We start from the raw sequence: 16341 nt of genomic DNA, 5'->3' as shown, positions 1-16341 counted from the left end.
TGTTTTGGCTTTTGACTCTTCAGCTAGTCTGATTTGCCAGTAGCCAGCTGTCAAATCAAATGTGCTCAGAAACTTGGCAGAAGCCAATTTATCAATGAGCTCATCTGCTCTTGGAATGGGATGAGCATCTGTCCTAGTGACAGCATTGAGACCTCTGTAGTCCACACAAAACCTCATTTCTCTCTTCCCATCTTTGGTATGAGGTTTTGGCACAAGGACCACTGGGCTAGCCCATGGGCTCTCTGATGGCTCAATCACTCCAAGCTCCAACATCTTTTGCACCTCAGCCTTTATACAATCCCTGACATGGTCAGGTTGCCTGTAGATCTTATTCTTCACAGGCAGATTGTCACCAGTATCCACCTCATGGGTGCACCAGTTAGTCTGACTGGGTGTGAGTGAAAACAAGTGTCTGTGGGCCTGCAACACCTGTCTGCAGTCCACCTGTTGCTGCTCAGTGAGGCTGCCTGCCAAGGCTACTCCATCAACTGAACCATCATCAGGGTTCTGGGAAAGCAGGTCTGGGAGAGGGTCACTCTCTTCCTCCTGTTCCCCATCTGTGGCCATGAGGAGACTCATGTCCTCCCTGTCAACAAATGCTTTCAAACGATTGACATGGAGCACCCTGTGGGGGCTCCTAGGGGTGCCAAAGTCAACCAAGTAGGTGACTTCTCCCTTCTTTTCAATGATAGGGTAGGGTCCAGTCCATTGGTCCTGGAGAGCTGCTGGCCCCACTGGGTCCAACACCCACACCTTCTGCCCTGGCTGGTACTCAACCAGAACAGCCTTTTGGTCATGCCAGGCTTTCTGTAATTCCTGACTTGCCTCAAGGTTTTTGGATGCTCTCTCCATGTATTCAGCCATCCTGGAGCGGAGACCAAGTACATAGTCCACAATGTCTAGTTTAGGCTTTTTGAGAGGTAACTCCCATCCTTCCTTCACCAAACTCAATGGACCTCTTACAGGGTGGCCAAACAAAAGTTCAAAAGGGCTGTAGCCAACCCCCTTCTGTGGGACCTCTCTGTAAGCAAAGAGCAAGCAGGGTAAAAGGATGTCCCATTTCCGCCTAAGCTTCTCTGGTAAACCTTTTATCATTCCCTTTAGGGTCTTGTTGAACCTTTCCACAAGCCCATTGCACTGTGGATGGTAGGGTGTGGTAAACTTATAGTTTACTCCACACTCTTTCCACATTGCTTTTAAGTATCCAGACATGAAGTTAGTACCTCTGTCTGAAAGAACCTCCTTTGGAAAGCCCACTCTTGAGAAAACTGCAATGAGGGCTTTTGCCACCACAGGAGCTGTGGTGGTCCTCAGGGGAATTGCTTCTGGGTACCTGGTGGCATGATCCACTACCACCAGTATAAATCTGTGCCCAGATGCTGTTTGAGGATCCATGGGACCCACAATGTCTATTCCAACTCTTTCAAAGGGTACCCCCACCACAGGTAGTGGTATCAGGGGGGCCTTTGTTGTGCCACCTGACTTACCACTGGCTTGGCAAGTGACACAGGAGCGACAAAACTCCTTGACATTTTCTGACATGTGAGGCCAGTGAAAGTGTGGAACAAGCCTGTCCCAAGTCTTATTCTGGCCTAAGTGTCCTGCAAGGGGAATATCATGGGCCAAGATAAGAAGGAAGCCCCTAAACTTCAAAGGTATAACCAACCTCCTGGTTGTGCCAGGCTTGGGGTCTCTAGCCTCTGAATAAAGGAGGCCTTCATCCCAATACACTTTATGGGTACCTTGAGCATTCCCTGCAGCCTCAGCAGCAGCTTGCTGTCTGAGGGGTTCAAGTGAAGGGCAATCTAATTGGGCCTGCCCCAGGTCTGCCCTTGAGGGTCCCCCTGTCCCCAGAAACTCAACCTGATCAGGTTCAAGCTCCTCAGAGACAGTCTCCTCTTGGACTGCAGAATCAGTTTCCTGTGAAACTTGATCCTCAACCTGGGGCAAGTGGGAAGGCACAGCCTTAACCCTCTTGCTCCTTCTCTTGGGTTGTGGTTGGTCTATTGTTTCAAGATCCACCACTGGTTCAGGAAGGCACTTCTTAGCCTGAGACCTTGTCACTGCAAGGACATGAGCTGAAATCCCTAGCATTTCTGCATGAGTCCTGTACTCCACTTCTGACCAAACTGAGCTTTCAAGATCATTGCCTAACAGACAGTCTACTGGGAGGTCTGCACTCACAACAACTTTCTTTAGGCCATCTACCCCTCCCCAGGAGAAGTTCACAACAGCCACACTATGGGAAGTAGTGGAGTTGCTTGCATTGGTCACTAGGTAACTTTCACCTAGTACAATTTGTCCAGGGTCCACAAAGCCAGGTGCCACCATTGTGACACTGGCACAAGTGTCCCTGTAGGCCTGAGCCAGTTTCTCATTAATTAAGGGAGTCTGCCTATATTTGCCCAGGTTACTGGGGCTTACTGCAGTGGGCAAAGATAAGTCCACATCATATAGGAGAACTGCCTGTGTGGGGATTCTGACTAGGCCAGATTCCACCTCAGTACCCAGGGTCAACCCTACTAAACCCTTTGGCTGTGTACCACCACTGCTGACTGTACTAGGGGGTGCAGTTGCTTTAGGAGCTGCAGTGGTGGGGACTGGATTTTTCTTAGTGCATTCACTGCCCCAGTGTGAAACTGATTTGCAGGTATTACACCAAGGTTTCTTTGGGCCATCATTCTTCTTTTTCTTGTTTCCATTTTGGGAACCCCCCTCCTTATTGCTAGTTTGGGGGCCTGAAGACTTCTGGTCCCTTTCTTTATCTTTCTGATTCCCACCCTTCTGGTCTGTTTTCTTCTGGTCACCTTGGTTCTGGTTTTTCTGCTTAATCCTTGTTCTGACCCATTTGTCTGCCTTCTTTCCCAATTCTTGGGGAGAGGTCAAATCAGAGTCAACAAGGTATTGATGCAACAGCTGGTTCTGACAGTTATTAAGGATCTGTTCTCTCATCATAAGATTGTACAATCCTGTATAGTCTGAAACTTTACTTCCCTGCAGCCAACCCTCCAGAGCCTTAGTGGCACAATCTACAAAATCAGTCCAGTCCTGAGTCTGTGCTTTTTGGGTGTCTCTGAACAACAACCTGTATTGCTCAGTGGTTAGGCCAAACCCTTCAATAAGAGCACTCTTCTGAACAGAGTAGTTTTTGGCATCCTCAGGTCTAACAGTGAGGAGCCTGTCCCTCCCTTTCTCAGAAAAGGAGTACCATAAAATTGCTGCCCACTGATCCTCAGGGACCTGCTGTACCATGCAGGCCCTCTCAAGAGCAGTCATCCATTTGTGGATATCATCCCCTTCCTTGTAGGGGGGCACAATTTTTGTCAGGTTTCTATTGTCATAGGCCCTGTCTTTTTCTTTAGGAACTTTGCTGCCACCAGTGGCATCTAAGCCACACAATTTTCTCTCTCTTGCTAAAGCAAGTTTAGCTTGAGCCAAGGCTACCTCTTCCCTTTCTATTTGGAGTTGGACAGCCCTCATCCTGGCCCTATGCTCTTTTCTCTGGGAGGAAGTCATTCCTCTTTGAGATTCTCTTGAGGCACTAGAAAGGTGAGAGTCCCTTGACAGAGATCTCTCCCTTCTATTACCTGGGAGAATTTGGTTATGAGATCTGGAGTGGTGCTGGCCCCCTCCATTCCCATGTAGGTCCAAGTTGGCCTGGTTAAGCCTGGCAACCTGTACCTGGTTTCCCCCCTGATCCTGATCTTCAGGCTCATCTACATCAGAGCCTTCTTCTTCTTCTTCCTCCTCCACTACATCATCTTGAAGATCCTCATTCTCAGGGGAGTTTATCCCTTCCTCTGTTTCTAAGGGAGTCTGACTCACCTTATCTAGGTCATCCTTTTCTAGGAGAGCTACTAGGGAAGGAATGGTAGGGCCTCTGCCCTTTTTTAGCCCCCTGGCTGTGCACAAGGCACTCAGGTCTTTGTGGCTAAGGTTGTCATATCTGGATGTTGTCCCTATAGGATCAACTATTACAGGAGCAGAGCCTGAAGCTCTACCTGTATCAGACATGACTGCTAGTGAGGTGTAAGTGGTGCACTTACCTACAGTAAGTGGTTTCCTACTGTACCTTGCTAGTGAGTTGTAGTCAGGGTGTGCTAATCCCTTTAATCTACAACTACTAAGTTCAGTAGAACTTAATATGCTAAGCTTTTGATTTATATGTACCTAGAGGTACTTGATGTGATCTTTCAATTTGATAAAGATTGCAATGGTAAAACAAACAGCAAGCTCAAATCCGCACCGCTGCACACCAATGTGAGAAGTTGGCCTGATAGGTAGTGTTTCCAATTCTGGAACCACTGGTTATCAGTCCAAACAAACCCCAAAGATGTCAGGTTATAAGTCAACCTTGTAGACAAGCTATCCTAGTGGTAGCATGGACTAAGCAGCCTTAAAGGCTTAACTTAAGAGGTCGTGTTAAGCGAGCTGTTTTACCACATACAATCCTGTAATCAAATGAAAGGACACCACACAAGTATATATTATAAAAATATATGTATTTATTTCTAAATTACTCCCCAGTACTCTTTATGAGGAAAGGGGCACAAGCGTTAAATCAAAAGCACTGTTACACATATAAAGTTGCACGTTTATGGATGAGGGCGGGTGGCCACTCAGACCATATATCAAAAAAGTCGTATAAGTAACACTTTACGAACAATGGTTAGGCCTAGGGCCTAGAGATTCGCTGGGAGCAGTCAGGACAAGCAATGAAGAAGTCGGGAGTAGCCCACAGGAGACGGGTGCAGCACGGAAAGTGCGGCGCGCACCAATGCACTGTCAATGGTGCGTAAAAGTCAATTAAAGTGAATAAAAAGATACTTCCGCTGGACCTAGGAACACAAAACTTTAGACACAGACCCTAGAGGTGTGTACCAGTGTAAAGACACCGGCGTTGCAAAGTTACCTCACCCACAGGCCGTGGGTGCACAGGGTCGAAGTGGCGTCGGGTTCTGTCACGCAGGTTCTGGGTGCTTGGAGCTGTTGCAGCTGCAGGCGCTGTGAAGCAGAAGTGTCCGGTGCGATCCAAGGGTGGATCGATGTAGAAAAGTACCTGAAAGCAGAGGGGACAGAGTCTGGGTCACTCAGCAGTGACCAGGGTGGAACCAGGACGGAACCAGGCAATGTCGGGCGCAATCAGGCGGTTGTCGATAGGCTTCTCTCCGCTGTCACGTGGGCTCTGGGGCATCTGCGACGTCCAGGAGCAGGTCACGATCTGTCCCACGTAGGCTCTCGCCGTCAGCACCGTCGGCTTGAAGATTGTAGCAAACAGCACTTGGCAAAAGCAATCCACGCGGAACCGGGAGATTGCTTATCACTCGAACCAGGAGGGTCAGAGTGGGGGCTCCTTTTCACAGGAGCTGGTGCAGATCTGGAGCAACCAGAAAAGCAAGTCGGATTTCAAAGTTCGTCGGCACAGGGGCCACAAGCCAGCTGGCAAGTGACCGGGCCAACGCGTCGAGCGCACACAAGCAGAAGGGCCCCACGCAGCACTCGTCGAGTGTGGAGGGGTGAGCTTTGGTGCAAGTGGAGCTCGGGGCTGGGGCTTCTCAAACCCCGGTGTACAGCTTCGAGGGTCACTCGTGGGCTGCACGGTCAGCGTCTCGTGGCCTTTTCAAGATGGCGTGCCCCACGCTTCCGGTCGCCTCCACGGGTCTCAGCTCTGCAGGGACTGTGGATCGGGCAGGTAGAAGGCAGGCAAGCTTGATCTCGTCGATCTCTGTCGCTCGAGTTCCGGCGGGAACTGCAACAAAGCAAGGGTCGAGGGCTGGATGGTGCCTGTTTGCACAGGGTGGTCACTCCTTGACCACAAGGGAGATTCTTCAGTCTTCTCACGTCGTGTAGAAAGTCGAAGGGTCCAGATTTCGTTTCTTATGTTTCTTCAGGATGATCTGAGGTCCGTTGGGACTGCTCCCCCTCTTATTCGAATCTCGGGGGTTGGACATCCTGCTAGGTCCCCTCCTATGGGTGGGACCGAGGAAGGGGGTGGTTACACCCCTCTCCTTTGATCCTGGCCGCGCTGGGACAGGGGCTGGGAGGCCCCAGAACCGGTTTGGCCGGATCCTGCAAGGGGCAGCCTTGTGCTCCCCAGGCAGTGTCTGGTTTCATTGAAACCTCCCTACTCCAATCCACTATCTCCTGTCTGGGGTGGTTTGACACCGCCCTGTGACAGGAAACTCTTTGTCCAGGCCTCCTCTGCCGGGTTTCGGTCAGCAGCAGGAGGTCAGACCCGTGTCTGTGGCAGGGGCATCCATTTTGTGGATCTGAGGCTCATTTTAAATCAACCGCGTTTCGGTAAAGTAACATGTCTTCTCCCTCTAGAAGGGTGGAATGCTACCCCCGTCGCCAGAACTGGCGAGGGGGTAGTATTCCAATTCGTATGACACCTTACACGACATGTTTTGATAAAGCCAAACCAAAGTTGCTATATAACCGCGAGGATTATAAGGCGCTTAAGAGTATATGGTATGGCGTTATCCCGGATCAGCTTAGGGAGTTGTTCCCGACAGCTGCAGACAGGCTCAGCTCATGCCAGAGCACCATCTCACATAAAACCACGCACTCTGCCTCCAGGATTGATGAGGCCTTCCATAGGAGTGGCTTACAGGCTATATATGTGTCCAGATATAGGTTTAGATATAGGCATACTATATCTAAGCAAGGGGTGATTACACCCACTTGCCCCAGCTGAGTGATCAGCCAGTTGTGTCAATTTAAGAACCAGCCAGGGGTGGCAAAAGCTATGCTTCAGCCCCTGGTAGGCCTTGGTGGCACCTATGCCCTGGGCACCTATAGTGCATGGTACAGGGGCTGACAAGGAGTCCATTTCCAATTGTGGTATGTACCTATAGCACATGTATTATGAATTTAGAGAGAGAACAGCAGGCTGGGGGTCTGATTAGCAGGCCCACAGCCTCAGTAAGTCGAAAACCAGTGAAGCAAAAAGCAAAAATTGGGGTGACCATAGGATAGCAGACCCTACTCTCCTACAGTATTTTAAGGAATCGGTAAATTACCGAATTTGCAATGTAGGGAGCATTCAAATGAGTGCTTTTCCCATTTTAGGATTCGTTATTTACCACCAACAATACCTTTGAAAATACAAATCTGTGCATTTTCAACTGTGCCATGTGGCAGACATACATGCCCTCAGGGCATGTATGTGTGCCACATCTGCACACAAGCACGATTCAGGGGTGCAACAGGGTGTCAAAGTGACACCCTGGCACCCTTGAATGTGTCTCCCATTTTACCGAATCGGTATTTACCGATTCGGTAATTGCCATTCATTCCTATGGGCCTCTAGGGGCCCATAGGAATGAATGGCAATTACCGAATCGGTAAATACCGATTCGATAAATAGCAAATTTTAAGGATTCGGTATAATTTACCGAAAAATTACCTACATACTATTTACCTATTCTTAAATACCGAATCAGTAAAATTCGGTATTTACGAATAGGTAAATAGTATTTACCTACATCTGCCCCATAATGTCTTTTACCATTTGCCAAACTCTAGCTCTGCCCCTTAGTGTGAAGTAACATCACAGAGTGGGGGAAATGTGTCATGGCTGAAGTGGATTATAAACATGTTTGTGTTCTTCTTCCCACCCAGGCTTCGGTTGGGCACTGGTATTTGCCCCAACGATGGGCATCCTCCCAAAGTACTTCCTCCGCCGAAGGGTCCTAGCACTGGGCCTGGCACTCACTGGCAATGGCCTCTCCTCCTTCATCTTCTCACCACTCTTCCAGGCTCTGATCGATGCCTACAGCTGGCGTGGAGCCCTCATCATCCTCGCAGGGATAGTGTTGAACCTATGCATTTGTGGTGCCCTGCTTCGGCCGCTCCCTGTTCCAGAAGACACCAGACCTGGCCCCGAAGAAGCAAAGAAGCCGTCCAAGGGGACCTTGTTCCTGCGCAAGATGGCCTCCGTCCTGGACCTCAGTCTCTTCCGGAACCGTGGCTTTGTGTTGTACTCGGTTGGCATGCTGCTGATTGGCACCGGCTACTTCGTGCCTTACGTCCACCTGGTGCCACATGGAAAAGACCTCGGCCTTAGCAACTATGAGGCAGCATTTCTCATGTCAGTGACTGCATTAGCAGACGCAGGGGCAAGGCTCCTCTCTGGGTGCTTTGCAGACCTCAAGCTATTTACAATGCTGCACCTCCTGGTGCTGTGGAACTCAGTAACTGGGCTCAGCCTGCTCCTCCTGCCCCTTGGCAAATCCTTCCCTGGCATCATGGCACTAGGGCTCTTCTATGGTCTGAGCGCTGGCGCCTTTGCCCCAATCATCTTCGCCGTGCTGCCTGATCTGGTGGCCATCGAGAGGGTGACCAGTGCTGTGGGTCTATGCTTGATGGTCATGAGCTTCGGGGGACTGCTGGGCCCCCCGCTTTCAGGTAAAACGGGCAGGAAAAAACAAAAAAGATGGGAAGGGGCATGAGAAATGTGGGGGGAGGCGGATGAGAGAGAGATAGGTAGAGAAGGCAGAGGAGATGGGATAAATGGCTGGATGTGGTTGGGAATGCTGGCTGGGAATTGAATTGGGAATGGACAGAAAAAGGGTTGGCAAGTACAGCGTTGCAGCTGACTTCTGCCACAATACCACTCAGTTTCTTTAAGGACTGCACACCATGCACCCATTCCTTCGCTGTGACAACCCTCGTTACTGCTGAATTTGATACATGTCTCATTCAGGTCCAGACAGGAAGTTTGAGCAAACCTCTATGGCCCCTAGCAGCACGTTTGCACAGCCGGAGTGTCATTTTTCTGACACTCCGGTAGCATAACCTGCGGCAGAATATGTACAAGGCCATGTAAAGCCACTTTGCACGGCTTTCATGACCTCATAAATATGTGCCCCATTCATGCAGAACACTGCGAGAAAGGGGCGTGCCATGGTTGTTGCAGTGGGCGTTCCCATGGAATCTGAAGTCTTTCCAGATTTACGAGGAATCGTAAACCTGGGAATTCATCGGATCCTAACGCCACCCCAGGGGTGGCATTATGGAGGTGCTGCATGGAGAAATATCATTGTTCTTGTTTTTTCTTCTTTTTCTGTGTGCTGCATTCGACAGCACACATGGAAACAAGAAAACTCCTCTTGTGATTGGTTTTGTGCAGAAAGCTGCTCAAAAACAATCACCCCTACAACGCACCATGGCGCAAGTGTGCCTGCGTTCGCACGTGGCAGCACATTGAGCACCAGCACAGGGGAAAAGGACAGGAAGACTCCGTATCTCAAAGACATTTTATTTTTGATGCAGGTCAGCGCAGCAAGATTCTTTTCGGCACTGCCATGCACTAAAACCTCCTAAATGAGGCCCTGAGTGTCTATTCATTCATCACTGCATACCTAGTGTAAGCATTGTACCCACCACTCTAAAAATCATTGCAAATGGTGATGCAGAAGCCCCCTCAGTTACGTGAACCCCACATCTCATCAGTGGAATGTTGGTTCGTATCGCAGATTTTTGGGGAATTTGAGGACCTCCCTACAGACTGCCCTCTCCAAAGGTGCATAATGCTGTCACAACACTGCATTTAATGCCACCAACTTCATGAGGGCCAAGTTGTGCTAATTTTGGCTTAAGGAATCGCAAAAGACCTCCAACTTCAGGTTGGTGGTATTTTGCGATTTCTTTGAAAATTGCACTTTTTGGCATTTTTCAAAGTGCCATGTGGGTCACATACATGCCCTTAGGGCATGCATGTGGGCCACATGTGCACACATGTTAATTTCAGGGGTGCAAAAGGGTGTCCTATTGACATCCTTACAACCCTGAAATGCATTCTCAATTTGCGACTTTCTAATTGAGAATCGCAAATTGATAAGTCTCTGTGATGTGGTGGGCTGGAATTAAGAGGAGAGGGGACTTCAAGAATGCAGAAATGAGATGAAGGAACTAATGCAGGGATGAGAGGGCACTAGAAGGAGCTGGACAGTTGAGGGAGCACCGGAAGTGATTGAAGGGGATATGAAGTAGCTTAGATGCAGACAGTTGTGATGTTGATGGGAAAACCTGGGAGTGTTGATGGGGAAATGTGAAAGGACGGGGAAGATTAGGAGGTGCTTGAGAAGAGTTAGGAGGGGCTCGGAGCGACAGTCAAGACACCTGACAGTGAGATGGAGGTTGGCCAGGTGGCTTGTTGCCTGCAGTGCTTGTGTCTGACAAACATCTCTATCTTTGTCTCCCTCATCACTGTTGACAGGATTTCTCAGGGACCTTACAGGGGACTTTCGAGTCTCGTTCATCGTCTGTGGTGGATTCATTCTGGTTGGAAGCGGCGTTCTGATGTGCATCCCTTCATTCTTCTCACGTGCCTCATTGCCCTGCCAGAAGAAGAAGGAGAGCAGCGGGTTACCACCCAAAGACGACGATGCAGCGGTGTTCAGTACTCTGATCTCTCCATCCTCTACGGACCAATCACTGGACACCTCCCAGGCCACAAAGATGTCCGCTGTGTCCAGCGAGTGCTGACCCCTTGCGACTGGAAACATGACAGTCCTGCTGCATTGTCAGCCTGAGCGACAGTCTGGAGACATGGTCTGATGGTGGTGTGCAGCATCAGGGATGGTCTCTCTCCTTTCCACTTTTAATGTTTTGGGATGAGGGTGGGTTCAAGGTCTCAATGTATCATTATTTCTCCATCCTCTCTTTGCAAACTGTAGGAGAAAGAAGTCTAACTGCTTCTGGTATAACTTGCCCGATGACTAGTACACAAAACCTGAGACATCTTGAATCATGCAAAAACACTCTTGTGAACAAGCACCTTTGGCCAGGAGTGTATGTCCAGGCTATATTGAGAGAGCAGCACCTGAGAAGTTTCCGAGCCATGTCCAGAGACTGGTCAAGAAGAGATGACATTGTCCAATGGCCATCTTCTGGCTGACGTACTGGATGCTAACTCGCATAATAGAGCACCTTCTGCGAGGTCTAGACCTTGAGCAAGCAGCTCTACCCACTGCCATGTCAGCTATCTGTCCATATCAGTAATTTTGCACTAAAAATGCACTTGTCGTGGGCTCCAACTCTGTGCCGCTTCACAAAGAACCACCGTGATGACTGCTCCACCCCTTTCGGAGAAGGATGTTGCGCCAGGTCCAGTTCTGCCTCACATAGAATATATGCCAGTGGCGGTGCAGAATTGTAGTGTACATGGGTGAAGACATGTCTTTGTCCACAGGGTATCGTAAAGCCCTGGAAAACATGTCAAATTGCCATGATGGGCCGAAGGATGGGATCAGAACACGCAGGCAGCCTATAGAGAACATACTAGTGTGCACAGGGCATTCACAGAGACTCCACAGGAAAGACACAGGAGATCCACAGGGTAGATACAGGAATATAGCATGCTACAACACATGCAATTACATCGCATTCTGTAACAACGCGATACCATTACTACACAAGTCATTACATCGACTTGCCGTAGATGGCGCTGTAACATTAGGAATGTATCATTTACTATTCCAACTCCAGCCTACGCAACTGTAGGGAAGGTGTTGGAATAGTAAATTATACTATTCCTTATGTTAGAGCGCCATCTACTGCAAGTCGATGTAATGACTTGCGTAGTAATGGCATCGCGTTGTAACAACGTGGTCGGAGTAACGACCGCATTGTAAAGGCCTCGCGGTCTAATGACTGCAATGTAAAGGTTATTTCCCCTGCAGGAATAAGGGCTCTACAAGCAAGGCTTTCATAATGCACATAAATGGGCCCAAGAGGCATGTGTAGGGGCTCCTAAATACATCTACTGGGCCTCCATAGCATACTCACAGAGGTCAATATGACACATATCAGGGCTTCATAATGCACAAACAAGGCTCCATAGTGCTCATGCAGGGGCCCTGTACTGTGCACACAGGGTATAGGAAACCTGATTGTTAAACTGTGAAAGAGAGAGGTGCAGTTTGATGTGAACTGTGGCTGAGATCCCACAAAGGCAAAACAATCAATGCCATATTACATACGCAGATTTCCATGAGGAATTCCTGGCTCATTTCTGATGTCTTGGAACAAGCAGCCTGGTCTTTCTCAGAGATAGTTTTATGTGGGACATCTACAGGAACACCATAAGAACATTACAGAACCCATTACATATGAAGCCCCTGCCTCTTGTAAACAATGCTGAATCATAGGTTGGTGCTGCCTGCCATAGCTTCCCTGGCATATTCTCTAGCTAGGTTTGGGCTCTACAAGTGCCTATGCAGACAAGAAATAAGTTAAAAATGCAAAACATTTCAGCAGAAAGGAATACAATGTAAAGATTAAACTGACACACAATGAAGAACCTCAGATGTAGGGCCTACAGGATACACTTGCTTTCCTATCCTTCTTGGACGGGCTCCAATGAGGCTGGAAAGACCTTTTAAGACATAGGGAGCAAGGGACAGATTATGTTGACTGTGAAAAGATTTGAAAGAAGGAGCGCTTCCTATTTTGGGTCCTTTGTGCTCCAGCCTTTAAAGATTGGCAGAAGGCCAGATGCTTCAGAGGTAATGAGATGTGAATTTTAGCAAATATTTGCAAGCCGCAGGGAGCCCCGCCAGAGGCAAACCATTATGCCTTTTTCATATCATTAGACAGCATCTTGAAAGGAAATATGAACACACACAATAGTCATATAAATAGTGGGAATTATACAAAATCAAACGTTTCAACTGATTTTCTCATATGTGTTTACCTATATTTTCCAAAAATTACGTTTGTAGCTTTTTCCTAGCAAAAGTTAGAAACATTTTAGGAATATAGCCACAAAGTTGCACTTTAAAAATGCAGCCTGTTGCATCGACTGCACATGGCCTTTAAGCTAATGTTATCTTTCAAATTTAACTGGAAAAAGGTTTCACATACTGTTCAAAAGATTTGAATACTAAGCAGTGTGCAAAACGTTTAGTTCAGGTTTACAGCTGTGCAAAACATATAGTGAAGGTTTACAGATGATTTACACAGGTGGTAAATATGGCTTTTTAAAGGCAAACATGTTTGTCTTTTCTTGTAAACACTGTCTAATGCTTGTGCAGCCACTCATACTGTCGCCCAGTTACATTTCTCTTAAGAGTAATTGGTGGCAAACAACTTTGTAGGCCTGTATGTGAGATTTGACCTGTGTGCAGCCTGTAACTCTTGTGCTCCTGGAACAGCTTTCTTTTTCGTTTTTGAAGCTGCACGTGCAGTTTACACGTATTTAGCAGGAACCAGGTGCAACATAGGTTGGGCGAACCCAACAGGAGTACAATTGTGCACTTGCAATGGCACCATGACACGCATACTGGGGCCTTCATACCACACAATGGCTGCATAGGTCACATGCATGGTCTCCACAGGGCACATACAGATGCTCATGAATACATGAACTGGAGCTCCGCGACACACACACAGGGCATTTTTCATGCACATACGGGGTCCCTTCCTGCACATGCAGGGGCTTTAAACGTACATGCCTGCGCTTGATGACACACACATGAGGGTCCATAGCGCACATACAACACACATATAGGGCTCCGTAGCAAGCACCCAGAAGTTCTCCAATACTGTTACAGGCCCTCACCTTGGTCCAGTCGGGGGCCCCGTAGCACACATACATGTAGTTCACAGAGCACATACAGAGCTCACTTGCAAGGTGTTGAGAATACACACAGAGGGGCTCCATAATGCAGCTAGGGAAGTTCTATATCCCAGATATTGGGGGTTCGTTGCACAGGTGTATTGTAGCACACAGGAGTTACGTGAGGCACATATAGGGACCCCAAATAAAAGGCATTTACAAGGGCCATCTAAAATGCAGAAGAGAGGTTATTTACTACAGGGCCTTGTGAGCTGTATCACACGTATAAGGGCTCCATAACACACAGGTGCATCGCAGGATGCATATAGGGTCTCCAATGCGCACATGAAGGGGGTTGATCTAGAACACATCGGGGTTCCACAAGGCAAGTACAGGGGCTGCACGCTTCACACACAAGGGTTCCATAGGGCGTCTTCATGGGGGTCATCGGCACACCCGGGGGGGCCCTCAGCACAAACATGGACCCTTTGACACACACAGGAGGGCCCTCAGCACAGGTAAGGGCCTTGGTACACACACTGCTATATTTACACCTGCTGGAACCCCTTAGCTCTTACAGGGCACTTCACCCCATTCGGGCCCCTCAACACATACAGGGTCCCCTCCATTACAGGCATGGGCTCCTTAGCACCTTCAAAGGCGGTTCATCTCATACTGGCTCTCGCCCCTCACATAGGGGCCTTTTAACGCATATATCTTCTCCATGGGGTGTGCCTCAGGCGCTATGGCACAAACACAGGGCACAGGGGCTCTGTGCACCGCAGCATATATAGATGAACCTGCAGCACATATAGAGGCATGTGGCCAACACAGAGGCATATTTGCACATACAGGGACTCCTTTGCACTTACAGGGTCCTAGCCCAAATACTCAGGCTCCCTAACCCCATGTAGTGTAACTCTCAGCACACGGAATAGCCCCTCGCCTGATGGGGGGCTGCTCAGTCACTACACATGGGACGCTGTACACATGTAGGCCCTGTCCACACACAGTGGTCCTTCTTACACATAGGTTGCTTCAGCACATAGAGGGTTTCCCACAGCACAGGCAGGCCCCTCTGAACACTTTCTGGGACTCTTCACCACAGGGGGGCTCAGAGTTTACACACAAGGGTCCTCTGCACACACAGCCTAAGTCCAGCACATACAGAGCCCTACAGCGGGAGACATTGTTTACCATGCATCCATTTGCACTGTGGTACTATTACATCATGGTTTTCAGTACGCAAGTCGTTACACAGACTTGCACTGAAGGGCGCTGTAGACTAAGGAATAGTGTAATTTACTGTTTCCAATCCTTTCCTACTGTATGTAGACTGGAGTTGGAATAGTAATTCACACTATTCCTAAGTCCAGCGCCTCTCCAGTGCAAGTCGATGTAACAACTTGGTGTGTGAAAACCGCCATCTAACAGACCGCGTTGAAATGGCCCTCGTTGTATCGTCATACATCCCCTACAGCATGTGCCAGTTGTGACAACATGGCTATGGTCACACACAGGGGCCCTTTAGCATATCCAGGTCATACTGGCACATACCCCGGTCTGAAAATACATGGAACCCCTAAGCACACACCAGTGGCGTAACCAGAGTTCAAGGGGCCCCCCGCAAGGTACACAGAGGGGCCCCTGCTCCGGAATCAGTCTGGAGCTCTCTGGCATGAGTACAGTGCTGAGGGGGCCCCCCGCACTGCGGGGGATGCGGGGGCCTGTGTTACGCCCCTGGCACACACCACAGTTCATCAGCAAGCTCACACACGTTTCTGCCCCTCAGCACACAAGGGGGGATCAGCTTACATAAGGGGTCATAGAGTTACAAGCACTTTCGAGTACACCCAGCACAAAGAGGGATCTGTGAGAACATCCAGAGGGCACACAGACATACTCAGAGCCTTCAGTCCAAGAAGGGGGCATCAGCTCATATGGGGGTCATAGAACATACAGGCGCTTTCGAGCAGACACATGGCACCCAACACAAAGACAGTCCTTCTGCAAACCCAGCGGGCAAGTAGAAGGTGCACAGGCATATACTGAGCACCCTCAGCCAATGAAGGGGGGCATCCGCTCATATAAGGGGCCATAGAAGCATGTAAGCGCTTCCTAGCACACGTGTGGCACCCAGAACAAAGCGGACTCCCTCAGCATGAACAGTGATACTTCTGGACATAGAAGGACCCCTCTGTGTAAATGCAATGTTATGTGATTTTACTGTATTTGTAGAGTATAAACTATCACCTAGAAAGTAACCTGGCACTGTAGATATTGAACAAACCCAGAATAAAAGGAAATACATAAGCCTCTGGAAATATTTCTAAAGGGCAGGAGGTGGTGGCACAAGGTCAGTCTTGGTAAGAAGATCTTAGATGTTGATGTTTTAAGTAAAAAGGTTGTCCGACATCCACCACCTATGGGTCATAAGAAAATGAGCTCCAAATGTTCACAGTGTTCATTTAATGCACAGCTATCTGTCTGAGTTGAGCAGACTGAAATTGGAATAAGGTTCGCTTTAACACCTTACGACTGCAGCATCAAGTGAGTTATTGTAATAGCAATATAGTACCTGTGAACTGGGGCTTCCAGTCATTATTTTGCCTCTGAGATCCAATCCTAATCCAATCCTAATCTAATCTAATCCAAATGTAGCCCAATCCTAATCTAATCTAATCTATTCTATTCTATTGTATTATAATCCAATTAAAATCAAATCCAATCCTAAACTAATCTAATCTAATCTAATCCGATCTACTCAAATCCTAGTG

The 16341-nt window shown here is 48.5% G+C and overlaps 1 protein-coding gene across 1 annotated transcript in view; it reads left to right on the top strand.

Annotated features, from left to right (window-relative positions):
- The window catches only part of LOC147678643 (monocarboxylate transporter 13-like), a 124915-nt gene extending 109038 nt beyond the window's left edge, over nucleotides 1-15877 (top strand). Inside the window, exons 5-6 of the mRNA XM_086946089.1 lie at nucleotides 7624-8409; nucleotides 10223-15877. Coding sequence (XP_086802215.1) covers nucleotides 7624-8409; nucleotides 10223-10491 — 1055 coding nt within the window. The 3' untranslated portion in view covers nucleotides 10492-15877. The remainder of the gene's footprint in view (nucleotides 1-7623; nucleotides 8410-10222) is intronic.
- The last annotated feature ends 464 nt before the right edge of the window (nucleotides 15878-16341 follow it).

Source organism: Lissotriton vulgaris, chromosome 12 (genome assembly GCF_964263255.1).
Source record: "Lissotriton vulgaris chromosome 12, aLisVul1.2, whole genome shotgun sequence".
NCBI classification, from domain to species: domain Eukaryota; kingdom Metazoa; phylum Chordata; class Amphibia; order Caudata; family Salamandridae; genus Lissotriton; species Lissotriton vulgaris.
This window is presented reverse-complemented; position numbering and strand designations above follow the sequence as displayed.